The 18,918-nt window shown below is 42.6% G+C and overlaps 1 protein-coding gene across 4 annotated transcripts in view; it reads right to left on the minus strand.

Annotated features, from left to right (window-relative positions):
- Dpys (dihydropyrimidinase) overlaps positions 1-18,918 on the minus strand; it is a 106,618-nt gene that overhangs the window by 63,418 nt on the left and 24,282 nt on the right. For all 4 annotated transcript variants that reach the window (XM_039079862.2, XM_039079861.2, XM_039079859.2 and 1 more), the window contains exons 5-7: positions 12,235-12,391; positions 11,357-11,498; positions 8,850-8,992 (exon numbers count right to left, since the gene is read on the minus strand). In XM_039079862.2, coding sequence (XP_038935790.1) covers positions 8,850-8,992; positions 11,357-11,498; positions 12,235-12,391 — 442 coding nt within the window. The remainder of the gene's footprint in view (positions 1-8,849; positions 8,993-11,356; positions 11,499-12,234; positions 12,392-18,918) is intronic.

Below are 18,918 nucleotides of genomic sequence, written 5' to 3' on the forward strand. Positions count from 1 at the left end.
GTACTGAGTACTGTGAGCATTGCTTACCTATAAGCTGAGGATTTGTGTACAGCATCCTTACAACAGCAATATTTCAAAACCAAAACTAACCAAGTAGCATTCAACCAAGTAGCATTCTTAATGTCACAACCAGCTCAGAAAAGGCAAAGTTGTTAGTCGCAAACCGTTTTAAAGAAAAATTTTAATAAAAACATTTCTTCTCCCACCAGGGCATTACTACCCCAGTGCCTGAACAGTGGGCTGCATTTGGTGTGGATCAACCACAACAACAACCACAACAACAACACTCATACTTCAACATACTTCACTATAATTACCATCCATCGAGAAATTATCCTGGGATCATGCACATCTGTAGTATCAACTGTGTGGAGGATGTTGCTACAGCTGTGCAGACCCACCTGCAGCTTCCAACATCATGCTGCATCATGATAGCACAACAGAGAAATCATGCTGTGACCATCCGTGTTTCTAGCCCTGTGTGCCCTCTCATCTTCCCTTACCATATGAACTGGAAGAACTGAACTTTGGGGCCTGAGAGCAGAGTTCTTTACAGCGTCCGTCAGCAATAGGTATGAAAAGCAAATCTTTATGCTGTTCAGCTTTTCAAAACAATCACAAACTCTGTGTGTGTGTGTGTGTGCTTGTGTGTGAGCTTATGTATGTGCTTGTGTGTGTGTGCTTGTGTGTGCTTGTGCATGTGTTTATATGTGTGTGTATGTGTGCATGTGTGTGTGCTTGTGTGTATGCTTGTGTGTGTGCTTATGTGTGTGCTTGTGCATGTGTTTATGTGTGTGTGTCCATGTGTGTGTGTGTGCTTATGTGTGTGCTTGTGCATGTGTTTATGTGTGTGCGAGTGTGTGTGTGTATGTGTGTGTGTGCTTGTGCATGTGTTTATATGTGTGTGCATGTGTGTGCATGTGTGTGTGTGTGTGCACTCTCACATGTGTGCATATACTTCTTTGGAGGAAGAAGAGAAGAATTACAGTTCAGAAATTGGATGACACACAATGAGCCACTGCAAGGAAAATGCCAAGCAGGCTCTTTGAAGGCATCCCCGATGCTATGGCATCACTGTTTGGGTCTTGATGCTTTTTACTTCCCATTGCTCAATGTCCCTTAAAGAACTATCCCTCTCCTGATCAATTTCATACTAAGATTCCTTGGCAGAACCCAGGGCACATTCATAATCCTCAAGTCATTACTCTTCACTGAATATAAAGTTAAATTCGTTTATCTCTATCTACACTGAGAAAAGGCAGGAAATTAAGCAGGAGAGGCAGCACAATGCCTTCCAGAATGGTGTATCCAAGGTCAAAACTTGCTGTAATTGAGTTTAAAAAAAATAATAAACCCAAAATAACTGGAAACAAAAATATGCCTCCTCTGAAGAATACAGACCAGCTAGAAGTCTTCATCAAATGTTTCAGTGCACACAGTAGTCAATGTGTGTTTGTGTGCTTGAGATGCTGTGAGATACCCTGTAGCTCATAAATACTGAAAAGGGACGGTTTCCATAGTAACTAAGTGCTCTTTAATGAATACCAAAGAGCCAGAGCTCAAAGAACAGCCTTACATTGCCAGCCCAGGAGCTACTGCTGCTTTGCAGACCTGCAAGTAGCTGGCTTTCCCCTCTCTCCGATCAGACTTTTCACAGGTTGGCCATTTTGGCTGATCTCTGTTTCAACCTCATGACATCTTAAAATTCTGTTTCAATGCCACATAAAAACCACACTCCTGATTTCTTCTCCCTAAGCTAAGTACCAGAATATTCTACCAACAAAAGGCCAAATAAGTAGATAAGGGATATGTCCTTAGATCTAAAGCTTTGACCCGAGCAGTGAAGCGTAGGGCACACACACTTCTGTCACAAGAGATAGACGGTGGCTCAATGAGCTGTCAAGCTGAATGCAGGGGACTCTTCATTTCCAAAACGAAAAAAATAGTTGATGATGTTCGCGTTGCACTAAACGCAGCCTTTATTTAAATGTGTAATGGCACAGAAGAGGTTTTGCAGTTGATTTTGCAAAGACTTTTTTTTTTACAGACTTGTTATGTTTAAGGTAATCTTTCATCAGGATTTCCAAACCTTCCCCTCACCCCACTCCCAGTCCCCTCTCACTATCCTTCAGCGCTCATCAGATGCCTCACTCCGGAACCATGCAGCTCCATTGTAGATGTACAAAACAAGAAATGAACGGAGAAAAGCATGGATGCCCTGCCTTTCTCCTGACCTCCTTTGGTGACATTAACGAAACCCGGTTTTAGGGCAGCAGATTATGTAGCGGGCACACTGTTCTCTACATGCCGTTAATAACCAACATGAATCAAAAACAAGCAGAAACATCTAGGAACCATGTAGCCCCCAAAGCGTTAGCAATCCCTTCCTCTCTCAGGAGGCTGCCTCCTTACGTAACCAGCAGCTCCGGCAGCTCAGTGTAGGTTGTGGGCGCCCCCTTCAGGATACGGAGTTCAATGTACATTGCTGTCATCTGCAATAACTAATCAAAGGAGGCAATCACCTTTGCTAAAAGCATTTGAGGAATTTTGCAGAAAAACATCTAGTGTCTAATTATATGATAAAACAGAGATCACACATAACACCAGTCTGAAGTTAGTGTTAAAATTACCATCATAGGATAAAGGGGAGTACTTTTTCGCAAGACAGACTATCCTCCTTTAGAGAAATCTATTTCTTCCCTTGATTAAATAATACTTTTCCACAAGGCTAACTTTGTTAACATTCACCTTAGTCTATGACAGTGACTGCCTTGTCTTCCTTTTCCCTGGAGCCAGGACTCGTCTCTCACACCATCCTCAGCTTTAACTGCTTCACTCTGGACTCCTCCCTGGTGCTTCAGTTCACTCGGCCTCTGCCTCAGTCTTGTCTCTCAGATACAGATGCTGTACCCACTCCCATCCTGTGTGACAGCACGCCGTTCTCTTCTTTCACACAGGATCTCTCTGCTCTGAACCTCTCTAACAGTATCCGCAGCGCATCCCTTCTGAGACTGAGACCACCTCATTCTATATTCCCTCTCCTCTCCCTGGACTGACAGTTTCTCAAAGGAGGGACCTGTACAATCCCCACCCTCAGAACCTGGCTCCAAGGTGAAGCAGCTCAGAGAGAGTTTGTGAGCACCCAAGAGCAGTTCTCTTCAAGCCCCAGCTACTTCTGCTTGACAAACCGCTCTCAACCTCAAAAGTCAAAGTCTGTTTCAAGAGAACAAAAAGAACGAAACAGGACATCCTCCTGCACTTAGAAAAGCTCATTTTTACTGATCTGTGTCTGCATCCTTCCATTCTGTTCATCATTGAAGGATCCTGTACAGTAATTAAAAGCACAAATGAGGAGATGCTCTCCTTGACATTCTCTGAAGCACATCTGTTGCTGAAGGCAGTCTTCCCAGTGTCCCCCAGCCACTGCCAAGTCCCCCCAGCCTCCTGTGCACTGTGGAAGGCCAGTCTCTTCCACTTTGCTCAACTGCATTTGCTGAAATTCTACTGTGCTGAGCTTGACCAAGCCCAAGTTCCAAAATACCAATTCGAGCACAGGTCTAGGGCATAGCACCTCACTCCTTAGGTTTGGCTTGTGTGCAGTAACTTCCTCTCCAAAAGTGCCATACAGAAGAAGCAGGTGCTGGACCATTGCTATGCCTGGCAGAGACTGACCCAGCCAGGCACCCAGCGCACACCAACTGTGTGATATTACCTCTGTTATATGCACTCTTCATGACTAATGGAAAGTGAGACTTTTGTCTTATTTGTTCCCCAAACCTGTGGCTGGGTAGGAGAAAAACCATCAGAAAGAAAAGCACAACAAAGACATTCTCCAACATACTTGAATATAATTCCTTATCACAGGTAAAGGAATTAAAAGCAAAGGTAGAGAAATTGCCACACCTCAGCCCAACCTCAGATCTAATATGGGATCCTGGGTGGGATCTTGGGACAGAAATGAATGCTGGGTTAAGAGCTGAGCAAACCTGAATGCAGGATAGGCTCTAGCCACTCATAGTATAGGGATATCAGTTCATTGACTGTGACAATAGTGCCATTCTGTCAGTGTGACCCCGGGGGAGTCTCTCTGCCATCATCATATCCCCTATTCCTTTTTAAAATGCACCTTAACAATATAACAAAGATTCAGAAAGTAAAGGAAGACTATGGTGTGGCACTGTGAACAGGTGTGCAGGAGTCGCTAGAATTCAGTGTGCAGGGCAGGGAGAGGTGGGAGGTGACGATGGTGAGCATTCTCCATCTCTAAGGACAGTACAGAGCTGTGGATGATGTGTGCAGTGAGGCTAAAAATATTGTGGTGCATTAGAAATGTCCCAGCTGAGGTCATCTGCATACATTTTGACTGGGAACAGAGAGCCCAACTGAGTACCTTTCTCATAATAAGCAGGCCAGGAATAGAGAAAATGGGTGTTGGGATTGACCTAGATACTCCTGTTTCTCCCTTCGTGTGTGAACTATGCAAAACACTCTCTCTCATTGTTTAAATGATCATCCAATCCCTTATCCCATGAAGCCTCCTCCCCAACAACCCCCTCTCTCTTTTCTCCATATTCTACAAATTGTGCATGTTAGTACAAAATTTTTATGGTATATGAGAAAAAAATTCATACAGAATCTAAAATGTCAAATAAAAGTTCCAAAGAGGACTGGGCCATTTCATTAGCTTGATAATATTTTTCTGTCTTCAGTTGGATAACAAAAATATAGAAAATAGAAAGATCTATAGGTTTCTAAGAGGATGTGGGAGTTGGCATAGTAGAGCCCCTCCGTTTACCTGACTGCCTGGTCAACACAGGGGAAGGAACTGAGCATAACCCAAAGTGCGCATACTCAGCAAAGCACACAGTAGCCGAACTAGAAAGGATAAGGTCATGATAACAGTGTATCTTAATGGCCCCACCACCGTGATTCCTAGCAAGCTGTTTTTAAACCCATTACATATCCAAAGACAATCTTGAATTTCTGATTCTCTTGCCTCTACTTCCCAAATTCTGGAATTATGGGTATTTGACATTGTATGTAGTGTATGCAGCAACATTGGGTGTAGTGTATGAAGCAACATTGTATGTAGTGTATGAAGCAACATTGGGTGTAGTGTATGCAGCAACATTGTATGTAGTGTATGAAGCAACATTGGGTGTAGTGTATGAAGCAACATTGGATGTAGTGTATGCAGCAACATTGTATGTCATGTATGAAGCAACATTGTATGTAGTGTATGAAACAACATTGCATCAGTGTATGCAGTGCTGGGGTTTGAACATGGGACTTCCTATATAAAGCAAAGACTATCCACAGGGCTAGCTCATTTATAAAACATGTTCACATATGTTGGTTCATGGTAATCTTGAGGTAGACATAGTAATGATTACTTTGTTTTATAAAAGAGGAGTAGGTATACATTGATCTCATTTCCTTTCTTCTTTATGTTGTGCGCATGGTACCAGGAACAGGACCCAGAACTTCAACAAGTTCAAGAAGCTCTTTGCCATTAAGCTCTGCAGATACTTTAAGTGGCCCTTGGTGGTGCCAAGTCAGAACCCCAGTCACTCAGGCCTGTGTTGCTTCCCAGTGCTTCTGGCACTGGGGTATTCATGATAAGCAGACCAGAATTGGAAGCATAGTACTTGGTAGTGCTAACACATATGTGTCATAGTAATGACAACTTAGTGTTCACAAGGCTAAACACACACACACACACACACACACACACACACACACACACACACACACACACCAAAACAGATTTTACATTTTTAACTTTCTTTAGTCATTATTATATAAAGAACAGTTGTTATATAAAAGATAGGTAAAGAACAAATAAAAGAGATGAACAGCTGGATAAATGCCTACCAGATTAGGAATAAGATGCCTATTGCAGTACAGAAGCATGAGTTTGACCTTAAGTTAGTTATTCTTAGACTAAACTGAAGGAAAATTAAGTAAGTAATAGACCATTTTTAAAAAAATAACTGCACATCTGGATCATTATGCACCACTCTGAAGCAAGTGACTAGGACAGGAGGGACAAAACAATGTTACAGAGATTAGTAACTGGAGCTTGTGAGAAAGTGATCTAAATTTGTATAGCCTCGGGCATGACTCAGGGAGACATAATCACAGCCTATAAATACCCTCCAAGCAGCAAAGTGTGGTAAATAAAGTGAGTGAATTATCCACAACCTTACATTCCGGTCATTCCTTATTGTCCAGTTGTCTGAGGAAGACAACACATTGTACCTGAGCTGGTGTGATCCGCAGAACTCAAACCAGGGAGAGACTCTCAACTGGGGTCCTGCTGGAGACACCCAGGTCTGGAAGGTTAAAAGGAAGTGCCCAGCAGCTCAAAACAAACTCCATGGCAGTTTTTAGAGGTGCCTTGTCCCCTAATGCTTTGTCTGGACATACTCTTCCTTCCTTTCCTTCCTTCCCTCCATTGTTCTGTCCTTCCATCCACCTTTCCTTCTTTCCTTCTTTCCTGTTCCCTCCCCCTTATAGGTCTTTTACATATACCATATTTGCATATATTGTGTGTTGTATTTTTATGGTTTTTTTTGTGTGTGCAAATGTATGTCTCTGCGTCTATATGTGTTTTTGTCATTTTTTTAAAAAAGGTCATTTTCTTCTGTTTCTTCCTATTCCAGCTGTTTTGCTTTTATTTTGTCTTACACTATTTTATTGCTATTAGAGTGGGTGAAGAATAGAGGGGGGGTGATCTGGAAGGAGCTGGGGGAGATGAAACCATAATTAGAATATATAATATGGCAAAATATACTTTCAATAAAAAAGTGAATGAGTTGCAAAAACTATTAAATAAATAATTGAAGAAGAAAAGGAGACTAGGAGGAGGAGGAGAAAGAGGAACAGGAGGAGGAAGAGGAGAAAGAGGAACAGGAGGAGGAAGAGAAAGAGGAACAGGAGGAAGAAGAGGAGAAAGAGGAACAGGAGAAGGAAGAGAAAGAGGAACAGGAGGAGGAACAGGAGGAGGAGGAGGAGCCATGGAACCATTGTCCCAGTGCTCTCCCTGGGATTAGAACTAGACTGGAGAGTTTCAAAGTTCAACAGAGTATTTTATTTTCTTTCCACTTTGATACAGGAAAACAGAGAATAGAATTAAACTGTCAACCCCAATGGGATAAAAATAGAACATGAAAAATGAAGTATAATTCTTGCACATTGTTCACAGTTATAGTTTTCTCATTAACTTAGAGTTGGCTTCCTTGGTTTTACCTGAGGACCGCCATCTTAGATACAAAGCACCCTCTGCCCCACAGACTTGCACACACTGTCACTAATCAATGAGATGACTTAAACAGAATTCTTCACAAATTACCACTTTTCACATATTTCTTTCATGAGAGAGGAATCTTGAGAATGTCTGACTTTTCTAATTAAACCTTGTGATCGTCATAAGCCACAAGATGTTTCAAAAGACCAACCTAGTTCCAGCCTTGGAGCAATGGCCTAAATTACTTGAATTGCACAAGAGGACCATTGCTGGACAGTAGTGGGACCTGCAGAGTGAGACTTACAGAAGAAGTTCTCCAAAATACAACCCACACAGATCATCTGGAGTCCACAAAGCCAAGTAATTGTTCTCCCATTATCCTTCCTGGACTAGTAGAAAGCCTGTCTACATTTAGCTTTATCAGGCATAGATTCTTTAAATGTAACTCCCTCTCAGCATAAGGACAAAGGCCTCGGGTTGTGACTGGCTGTGATCTCAGGATAGCTCCTGACTCGAGGTTCTCACGCAGCTTTTTACTGCTTGGCACGGATTTTAAAGCAGCAATGAGGTGATGTACTGGAGTGATGGCCAAAGACTACCTGCCAGGACCATGCCCTGGCAATCCCCATGAACTGATCCCTAGGTAGGGACAGTGAGCGTCCTGAAGAAAGTGCCAACCATAAAGGACCATCTGGGGCCTGTTTCTAGGCTCTCAGCCATAGGAGCTTCCTTCATGTTCCAAATTCCAAATGGCCATCTTTTTCCCAGTAGGTGGCCCAAGGGCACTTTGGTATCTCTGTAACAATATCACTTCCTAGAAACTATGCACTTTTACTATGAAAAACACACACATATTAGACCTTGAATAAATTCCATATAGTGAAGGCAGAAGGACCATCAAATCTCCATGTACACACATGTGCACACACAGTGTTTGTGTGCAGAATCCCCTCCCTTACCAGTGCTTACCACAAGGACTGAGCAAACAAGTACTGTTGGGGACAGTATTTTACAAGAAGAATTTAGCAGAAATTGAACCTCCATCAATGCTCTTTTGAATTGGTGGAATTTGCCAGACCCACAATATTAACTAACATAGAAGAAATATGGAAATTGAGAACAAAGGGTTTAAGCCCGCTGGGAAATGCAGGCTGAGGCTGAGCTCATCTGGAAAGTTTGGCTAACTAAAAGTGATGTCTTTTGTGCTGGGATCTTTCTATCTAAAAGCTTTTAAAAGGCTGTAATTATTTTGAGTTTCCAATTCAGTTCTTTTCAAATTAAGCCTTTTCTTTTCTTCTGCTCATTCCCTGCATGTGAACTCGGGCCTTTGCCAGGTGCTGGAGTGGCAAACTCATATTGGTTTTCTATACATATCCATTCCCAGTGAGTTCTACACAAAGTTGGCATCCTCTGTGCCAAGAAAAACAAAGAAACACTTGTCCATCCAAACCTTTATCTTCTGCACAGGCTTAGAATTCCTGAGCACAGAAAAATAAATTGCCTAGCAAGCGATGCTGGGAAAGGCCTAGGTGAGATTTCTTTGCAACCTTAATGCTTTTCTTCAAGGGTAAAACCTGGTAACACAAGATATCAGACTTACCTGGTGGCTTCTGGGTCCCAGATCACAATGTCAGCATCTGAGCCTACAGCTATTCTTCCTTTTTTCGGATAAAGATTAAAGATTTTGGCTGCATTTGTGCTGGTAACTGCCACAAATCTATTTTCATCCATTTTGCCACTGTGCTGTAAAAACAATTCAAAGAAGATGCATTTGTTATGATGATCAAACATGAACGCCTCCTCTGGAGATAAAAGTGAAAGACTTACATCTATCAATCCAAACAGAACTGTATCGCATTTCCTACATCAAGGAGTCTGTGCATGTGCAGTATAAGTCAGTCACAGCACCATTGACAAAGACAAGGACCTATAGAAGCCTGAAGATGGCCTTCCTAAAATCCAATCAGATTAAAAGGCAACCCTACTATATCTTTCCCATCTGTCCCCAGATCATCCAAGATTACTCCACACAGTAGCTAAAGGCCCATAATGGCATTTTCCATCCCCCTTTAAAGTTTTCCACTGTCATAACAATATTCATTTTATACTTCATTTATTGCAGACTTAACTCTGTGAGATGATCATGTGGATAGTAGGTAAAATACTACATAGTCAAAACAAGATAGTTATAATGTTTTTAAATTATGTGATAGTGCCTTTACAAGATAAATGATAAGCACAAGAGGTATAATTTTATATAATTTAAATTTATGTGAAGCAAAAAATCATGGAAAATCTATTTTAAGAAATTTTAACATAGAATCTTTATAGGGCTTATATATGTGTATGACAAGACTGCCTTTGAAAATTTGTTTATTATTTCTATTAGTCCCAGAAGTAAATCATCTTACTGTTTCAGAAAATTATACAATTCCATGCATGTTATTGGAAAATACTCAAATATTTTTAAAGGCCATATTTAAAGATGTATATAAATATATCTTTATATGAATGAGAACTAGAGTAGACTGAAAATCTTTCATTAAGATGTTTACTGTAGTAACACAAGTGTAAGGAGGGAGTTTGGACTATAATTTGGAATAGTTAAGCAAGGAGAAAGAGAGGGAGAATCATGAGGGATGGTTAGAGCTAAGAGTGGAGAAAGGGGGTCAAGGAGGAAGATCAGCAGAAGCTAGAACTGGAGAGATGTTTCGAAGACCCTTGTACTAAATTGATTGCTTAAACACGACCCGTCTGGTAATGGACAGCACTAATGTGTTTTTGAGAAGGAATGACATACGCCGAGCTTCACTTAGAGCAGAGTCACAACTCAGGATGGGACAGGTTGGAGCAAGTGGTCACTGAGTATAAGGAAGGCAGCTTTGAGACTATTGGAACAAAACTGGAGCCTCCAATTACATAGCAGTTATGAATATGGAAATGAGGAGGCATTCTGAAAATAAAATCAATAGGATTCAGAGCATAATGAATGTGTTGGCTACTTGACACAAGGTAGAGCTATGTGGACGGAGGCAACCTCAATTGAGAAAATGCCTCCCTAAGATCCGAATGTAGGCATTTTCTTAATTAGTGATGGAAGGTGGAGGAGCCCAGCACAAGGTGGGTGGTTCTATCTCTGGGCTGACGGCCTTGAATTCTGTAAGAAATCAGGCTGAACAAGCCCTCATGGCTTGCCAGGGAACAACATCATTTAGGGATCTGCATCAGCTGTGGCCTTCAGGTTCCTGCCCTGTTTGAGCTCCTGTCCAGACTTCCTTCAATGATGGACTAGGGTGTGGAAATGTAAGCCAAATAAACCCTTTTCCTCCCTAACTTGCCTTTGGTCCTCATGTTTAATCACAGCAATGAGAGTTAGAAATAGCAGTGGATGTAGGAGAAACAATCAAAGAAAATTCTCAAGTATGAAATATGATAAATGTATCATCGACGAGAGTTATCTTTGAAAAGCATCACAGGGAGAACCTTGGGTCTACTTAGTCTTGCTGTAGATCTTTATAACTGCACACAGCACATGGATAGCTGGGTTAATGCCTGACTTCTGCCCATGGGGTTTTGCTCCATCCTTAGGAAAAAACTTTTTATTCATTCTTCATTTATTATTAGTTTAAAAAAAATCACGTTGCCCACAGATTTCATTATCTATGTAACTTCAGAGAGCAAATTTAATATCCTCCATATATTTTTCCCATCAGTTCAAATATTTACATTAATGACACATAAAGAATAAGCCTACATGGATCCAGTCCCCAATGTCTCTGCACAAATGACAGAACACATCTTCTGAGATGACCTGTGCAGCGAAACCAACTGCTTGTTTGCTGGTGATATCCTGGAGGGGTGTGGGGTGGGGTTGATAGTGACTGTAGTGATTCCCAGTTTGTGTGTGTGTGTGTATGTGTGTGTGTGTGTGTATGTGTGTGTGTGTGTGTGTGTGTGTGTGTGTGAGAGAGAGAGAGAGAGAGAGAGAGAGAGAGAGAGAGAGAGAGGAGAGAGAGAGAGAGAGAACTTTCTATAAAGGTTTGTGTTTCTTTGGTCCCCCAGCAACATGACCCTGCGTGATCCCAGACTCATTCCCATGAAACTCACCACGCCCTTTTCCCATATCACCGACATCCTGTCCTCGACACCATTCACCCCATTGGGAATCTTAGTGAAGTCATCCTTCCCTAGAGCTTTTTGGCAGGTGTTGAAAGTGCAGTTGTCACTCCCTGTTGTGGTCAGATCGCCACTGTAAAGAATGGACAAGGAAGAAAGGCAATGATGAGGTGAGGGGGACACTCGGTGTTTCTTAGCCTTCTGTCTCCTCTGTGAGATGCCAAGCAGTGGGAGGGCACATGTGAGAATTTCTAGGTGCACAACTCACCCGTCTTCTCTCTGTCTTAGGAAGCACTTTTTGAGAACACGCTCATAAGGATTATGGTACAGAACCCTTGGCAAGTCTGCCTTCTACCGTTTTTCAATTTCCTAGCCTAATTGGAAGAAGCTGGCTGGTGTGAGGAAGAAATGGCCTGTGAGGTGATAGGGTGCCTGCTAGACTCTCCTCCAAGACCTGCGAGCCCGTGGCTGCAAGCCTGTCCTATCTAAAAACTGAGAGTTGTATGACCCTGGCAATGCAAACAGTATGCTCACTAGGAGCAATGCAGGGATAAATTTCTTGTGAGTAGAATACCACATAAGATAACCTCATGGTGATCTATGGCAATGGAGGCTGGTCCTCCAGAGCAGCCCAGTGGCAGATGTCCATATTGTCATGAACACAGATGTAAGACTGGCTGAGAACAGACCGTATTCTCTTAAACATCCTAAGTCCAGTGTATTCTGCTCCTCATATACCATGGCTCCAACAGAAGGCCAGAAGGTCTTTGGATCTACAGATTTAAGAGAAGCTTTCCTCCATCCAAAGATAAGACTGATAAAGAATTATCTCCCATCCAAATACTTTACGGTCATGTAAATATTATTACTTAGCCAACAGATTCATGAGAAAGCCAGGCGTTGATGGATCAGGTCTCAGTGGGGGACCCATGACATGGTGGGCTGCATGGCGCCATTCTTTATTCCAGTACTGAGTGCCATCCGTGCCCAGACCTGCTGCAATTGGTTCTCCATAGACCACCTTTCCTGGAAGGTTCAAAGGCAAGATTTGGTCCCTTAATGCACATTTAAGAAAGTCATCTGACAAACATACACAGTCTTCTCTCTCAGAGTAGAGGATGATACTGTAGCTTAAGAGCACCCCACCCCACATCTCGCTTTTGGGAACCAGATTCAATAGCTGATTACTGAGCATTTAATGTATTCTGGTCATTTGCATTGCAAGGTACAGATCATGGTCCCAGTCGTTTGTCATCAGGCTGGCCTGTGTGATTTGTTGAGTCAATTAGATTGAATGCAAATGGCGTGCTCTCCTTCCAAGTAGAGGTTATGAAAACCATTTTGGATTATTCTCCGCTGCTCCTGAAGTATAAGCCAGAGGACATGGAGGGCTGTATTTATAATGCAACCTTAGAATCCTATTGGGTAAATGCTATTATTATTCAATTAAAAGATAAAGCTACAGGATTATGTCATTTCTCTACAGACACTTTATATGTATTTCACGGGTGCAGAGTGAAGGAGGTAGGATTTAAACCCAGGAACTTTGAGTCAGTGATCTTAACTTTTATACCATCTAGCCAGATGGTGAACTACTGTTAGTATAACCACACGGACTCCAACCCCGGTGCTCCTCTGCTGCTGCTGATTGATGACCTTTTCACACTTTCAGAGAGAACTTTCTGAGACGATCTATATTCAATAAAAGAACACTCAGATAATAAAATTGTAGCCCAAAATGCACACTTAAAAAATCATGCAAATGAGGCTATCCAAAGCACGCGATGTTGGAAAACTTAATAGTGCACAGTGAATTTGAATTTAAAATCAGACTCCTATCTGATTAGCATTTGTCAGAATAATAGATTCACTGGCATCAACCTCATCACATGCAAGCAATCAAAAGAGAGAGGGGGAGGAAGAGAGACGGGAGAAAGAGAGAGAGAGAGAGAGAGAGAGAGAGAGAGAGAGAGAGAGAGAGAGAAAAGATAGTGAGGAGATTCTAGCATGCCAAATGAGCTCATTTTGGTTGACCAGATGATGAATTTTAGTTACGGTTCAGATATATAACTGAAGTTAACTGACTTCCTTACAGAGCACATGCAATGAATGGCCGCCAGCTGCTAGAGTCCTCAAAATGGAAATGTAGCACCCTTTCCTCTCACAAATCATCCTTCCTCTAAACCAGCCTCTTCCTAGCCTAGGAGATAGAGAAACAGTCAAAACCAGGCTCGCTGAAGCTTAGGAATTTGACTTGAGTGCCATGCCCTGGCCTGTGAAGGAGTCTCCCAGGACCCACACCAAGGCCTGTTAAAGGGGTTCCCCAACACCCACACCGTGGCCTGTCAAAGGGGCTCCCCAGGACCCCACGCCATGGCCTGTGAAAGGGGTTCCCTAGGACCTCAACCACTGCAGATCTGCTTCGATTCCGTGATACACACAACGCTACACCGCTCCAGGTCCTTACTGGCCTGTTTCCAGAGAAGAGAAGCAACTTTAGTATCTCTCTGTGGCAGGCAGGATAAACATCGGTCATTTGTAGTGAACTAAGAGGTAGTTCGCTCTCTACTTGGAGAGACTAAGACAGGCACCGCAACTCCGAAGAGAAATTGCTGTTTCAAGAGCACATCTCCCAGTTGCTTGGACAACAAGACTCTGACTTGATTTGCAGTCACTTCATGAGGTGCCAACTCAGGATTTTCCTTGGTGCTTCATCACCAAGGAAAGACTCTGTCACATGTTCTGTTCAATCACTTGGCACATCAAAATGATACGGGAGTGCAGTTCCCAAACCTCTACCATTTGAATAGCTCTTGGGAAAAATTAGATGTCAGCATCTACCGGAGTCTGCCAGGGCTGCTTCAAACTTGGATGACAGGTAATTTCCTCGGAAGGCTTTAGCCCCTTTCAAATGTGACAAGCTACTTTTTTTAGTGTACACAAGCTCTTCATTAAGGAGTGTATTTTCATCTTTATTCTCATTACATATTTATGAATATAAAAAATTAAAAATAAAAATTGCTAATGGCTCATTGCTCCCCTCCACAGTTTTTAAAGGACCAAAACTCATGCAAAAAGTATAAAGGAGAGGGAGAACAGAGTCCAGTAGTCCATAAATTTAAGACTCAAAGTACAAAAATCCAACCTAATTGCAAGTCTTGGTAGATTTGAGCTAAAAATAAGGCAAGAGCAATCGCGACCATACCTATAGACTATAGAATTTTCCCATCTCTTGATCTCACAGCGACACCTCACACTGCTGTGATAAAAGAAGAAACTGATACTCAGTGAAACAAATTGATCTGCCAGAGATACACACATGGGCAGTGGCATACCCAGAATTAAAGCCTTCCTTCTCTGACACAGGGCCATGCACACACTGTTATAAGGAAAGCAACATTTTCATTCTCTGGTGAAGAGCACATCCCTAAACATTTTCAGCCAAGCACAAGCTATCTGTAGATGCGACCCTGTTTAATCCACTTTCCTTTCCTGGTTTCCTTTCCCTGCACTGCAGGCGGTTGTGAACAGCATTTTTTGGGCTTCCATCTGGTACTCTCCTATGTTTGCATCCACATGGTTCCAATAACTCTTGGGTCTTTATCACCCGTCTCCTCCCCTGCACCCTTCTCCTTAGGTTGTACCCTCTCTATCCACATTTGCTCTCCCTAGTCTTTCTCTATCCTTGGACATGGAACCACAATGCAAAGACTCTATCATCCTGTAGCAATCTCCCACTTAATGGTATTCATATCTCTGAGAGATCCTAAAGGTTTCTGAATCACGAAGCATGTTAGATACTTAGGACTCTCAATCACCAGACAGCTTTATTAGAGGGAAGTGACAGAGTGGGTGCTCTTGTGCTGAGCCTTGCGTCCTCAGAGCTATGAGAGACAGTTGAAAGGGGAGGAGAATCCATGCAGGTGTCAGGGAAGACGTTTGAAGATACCTCTGCCTTCTGAAATAACTTCCCTACTAAATAACAGGGTGAAGCTCTGCTGGGCTGCACTGATTCAAAATATTATTTTTTTTCAAACAACAATGCTATTTGAGAAGAAAATTAAACAGAGACAGAATAGTAGTAAACACAGACTTGAGTTCAAATCTTGATGTTGTATATCTTAGCTTTGCATATGATGAATCAATCTTCTTTGTCTCAGTTTTCCTATCTAGGAAATGGGATTGCAATACACTTCTAGTATGGTAAATTCGTGAAGGTTAAAAAACAAACCAACCATCCCCAAAATACAAACAAGCAAATAATAAATAAAAGCAATAACTATGATGTATAGAAAAGTATGTAGCATGTCCCTGGAAGCCTGGGATCTCTTCATGTTTATAAATTGAGCTGTGTATCTCATCATGGAGTAGTCACTCTTCTATTGCTGTGATAAAATACCATGACTAGGAGAACTCCTAGAAGAATTGGGCTTACGGCTGTAGAGGGTTAGAGTCCATGATAGAGGAGGAAAGACACGACAACAGGGAGAGCTCACATCTTGAACCAAAAGCAGGAAAGAGAGAGTACATTAGGCACAGCAATGGTCATTTGAAACCTCAAAGCCTGCCTCTAGTGACATGCCTTCTCCACACCATTGGAAGGCCACACCTTCTAATCCTTCCCAAAGAATTCCACCAACTGGGGCCTGAGCATTGAAATATATGAACCTATGGGAACCATTCTCATTCAAGCTACCACACACCAGAATTCAGCTCTGGAAGTCTTCAAATATATTGAATAAGGTCTTTATAGAGGTAATGAAATTAAAGTGAGGCCTTTGGGGTAGAGCCTAATCTAATAAGACTGGGATCTAAAAGAAGAGGGAGTTGGAAAATAGACACCAACAGAAGGGACACATTGAAAGCAGAGGAGAAAATCCTTCTGAGGAAGCCAAGGAGAGAGGCCTGGGACATTGCCTGGGACATGGCCTGGGATGTGGCTTCCTCTACAGTTCAGAAAACATTGATGCTATTGGCACTGGCCTCTCAGGTTTCCCATCTCCAGTACTCTGGAAAAACAGGGCCTACTGATTACACCATGGCTGTGGTCCTTTGTGTGTCAGGAGCCTTAAGAAATCTATACCTTCCACAGATGCTGTTTCTCTCAGAGCCACACAATTCCAGTTTTTAAATGTTCTTAAATGGCCAGTTTTCAACTACTTTGAAGTAGATCTTCTAAATATAAAAGACAATGAATTAATCAGATACAGAGACCAAAAGGGAAAAGGGACAAGGTGACATTCAAATTCCCCTGAGCTCAACCACACACCGCCCTCCCCTCCCCTGGCCATGGAGAGTCAGTGCACTGAAGTATAGAAGCCAGACTTCGCTTGCTGCTGTTGATCAGTGAAGAGCATGAGCCCTTGAGAGGATGTGGCCTTTTATGAATCTCTCTCAGTCTTCTAAAAACAAGAGGAACATGTGGAGGACAGAGTTGAAAAGTGGGAACTACCCAACCCCTGTGTGAGAACTTCATGTCCTACAACAAAATGCTTGGCTATGGGTCTTTGTGCTATAGGAAAACCAAGACCAGCTCAAACAACTACAAGCAACCAAATAAACAGCAAACCAACCACAAGGCCCAGCTCACAGTGAGTGGCTTAAGAACTAATGGGACCTCCCTCTAATTTACAAACCCAACCCAGGGCATAGCAACAGCCCATTTGTATCCTGTAATTTGATTTTTATGAAAAGCAAAAAGAAAATGTGTCATCAATACGTGCAAAGAAGATGCATACTTGCTCCCCGCCCCCTAAAGAGAGGAACTTGGGTATAGAATAAGGTTGAATTTTAATAAGATATGTTAAAACAAGTTAAGGGTAGACTTCTGTCTTAGGGTTCTATGGCTGTAAAGAGACACCATAACCAAAGCAACTCTTATAAAGGAAAAGATTTATTTCGGGCTGGCTTACAGTTCATAGATTTAGTCGATTACTGTCATGGTAGAAAGCAGGGTGGCCTGTAGGCAGACACGGTGCTAGAGAAGGAGTTGAGAGTTCTACAAACCGGTCAACAGGAGGTAGAAAGAGAACTGACTTGAGCTTCTAAGACCTCAAATCCTGCCCCCCACCCACAGTGACACTCTTCCTCCTGCACAACCACACTCACTCCAAGAAGGCCACATCTCCTAATAGTGCTACTCACTAGTACCAAGCATTTAATCACATGAGTCTATGCGCCATTCCTATTCAAACCACCACAGGAGGGCTATCCTTGGCATTTCTATCACAGATGAGATACAATAACAGGCAGATTAAGATACTGAGAGACTGAGCTTCCACTCTAACCAAAACAACAAAATCCATGTGGACCATAGGCAAGTTCTAGTGGTTGGAAAGAAGAGCGCAATGTAATTTTAAAGGGCCATTGAGAATCCCATGTGCAGCACTGTGGCCAAAAGGGTACATGCATGGTGAAAGCTAGTGAGACAAGAATAATCAGGTATGTCAAAGACTCATATCGGCATGTGCACTGTTTGGCTCAAGACTAGGCTATGTCTTGTACCTTAATCCAAGAACTCCAGAGGCTGAAGCAGGAGGATCTTGAAATCAAGGCTCATCAACCAGGCAGCATACACAACCAGGCCCCCAACACATATGCAGCAGAGGACTGCCGGGTCTGGCCTCAGTGAGAGAAGATCCACCTAACTGGAAAGAGACTTGAGGCCCCAGGGAGTGGGGAAGTCTGGCAGGGTGGGGCGGAGTGGCACAGGGACATCCTCTTGGAGACAGGGGGAGAAGAAATGGGATGAGGAATTGTTGGAGGGTGGTTGGAAGGGGGATAACAGCTGGATTGTAAAAAATAAAGATGAAAAGTAGCTAATAATAATAATAATAATAATAATAATAATAATAATAATAATAATAAATCAAGGCTAGCCTGGAATACACAAGAGAATGAAATGGACATTCATTCTTTGCCAAAGTCAAAGGCAACTCAGCTATGGGTGGTGTGAAGATCCCTTCGACATCAGACATGATGATGCGATTTTGATATTTGCTCAGTTGGGTTTTGGTCTTGTTTTGGTCCAGCATGCTCCCTCTTGGAATTGTAATGTATATCCTGTGCCATTATATATTAGAAATATGTAATCTTCTTTTCATTTAAGTTTGCCCGAGTCTCAGAGGAGACGTTGAAAAGGCTGTGGAGACATTTTCGTGATGATACAGCTGTAAGCCTATGGGGGCAGGGAGTAGGCCGTGGCAGCCTGAATGACAATGACCCTAAAGGCTCCTAGGCACTGGCAATATTGGGAGGTGTGGCCTTGTTGGAGGAAGTGTGTCACTGGGGGACAGGCTTTGAAGTCTTAGAAGATGAAACCTGGCCAGTGTCACTGTCACTTCCTTCTGCCTGTGGATCCAGATGTAGAACCCTCAGCTCCTTCTCCAGCACCGTGTCTGCCTGGATGCTGCCATGCTCCCTGCCATGACGATAATGGACTGACCCTCTGAAATGATAAGCCAGCCCCCATTAAATGCTTTCCCTCATAAGAACTGCTATGGTCTCTGTGTCAGTGACTGAGACAGACAACTTGACCTTGACAGTTTCCTTCC

This window comes from Rattus norvegicus, chromosome 7 (genome assembly GCF_036323735.1).
Source record: "Rattus norvegicus strain BN/NHsdMcwi chromosome 7, GRCr8, whole genome shotgun sequence".
NCBI classification, from domain to species: domain Eukaryota; kingdom Metazoa; phylum Chordata; class Mammalia; order Rodentia; family Muridae; genus Rattus; species Rattus norvegicus.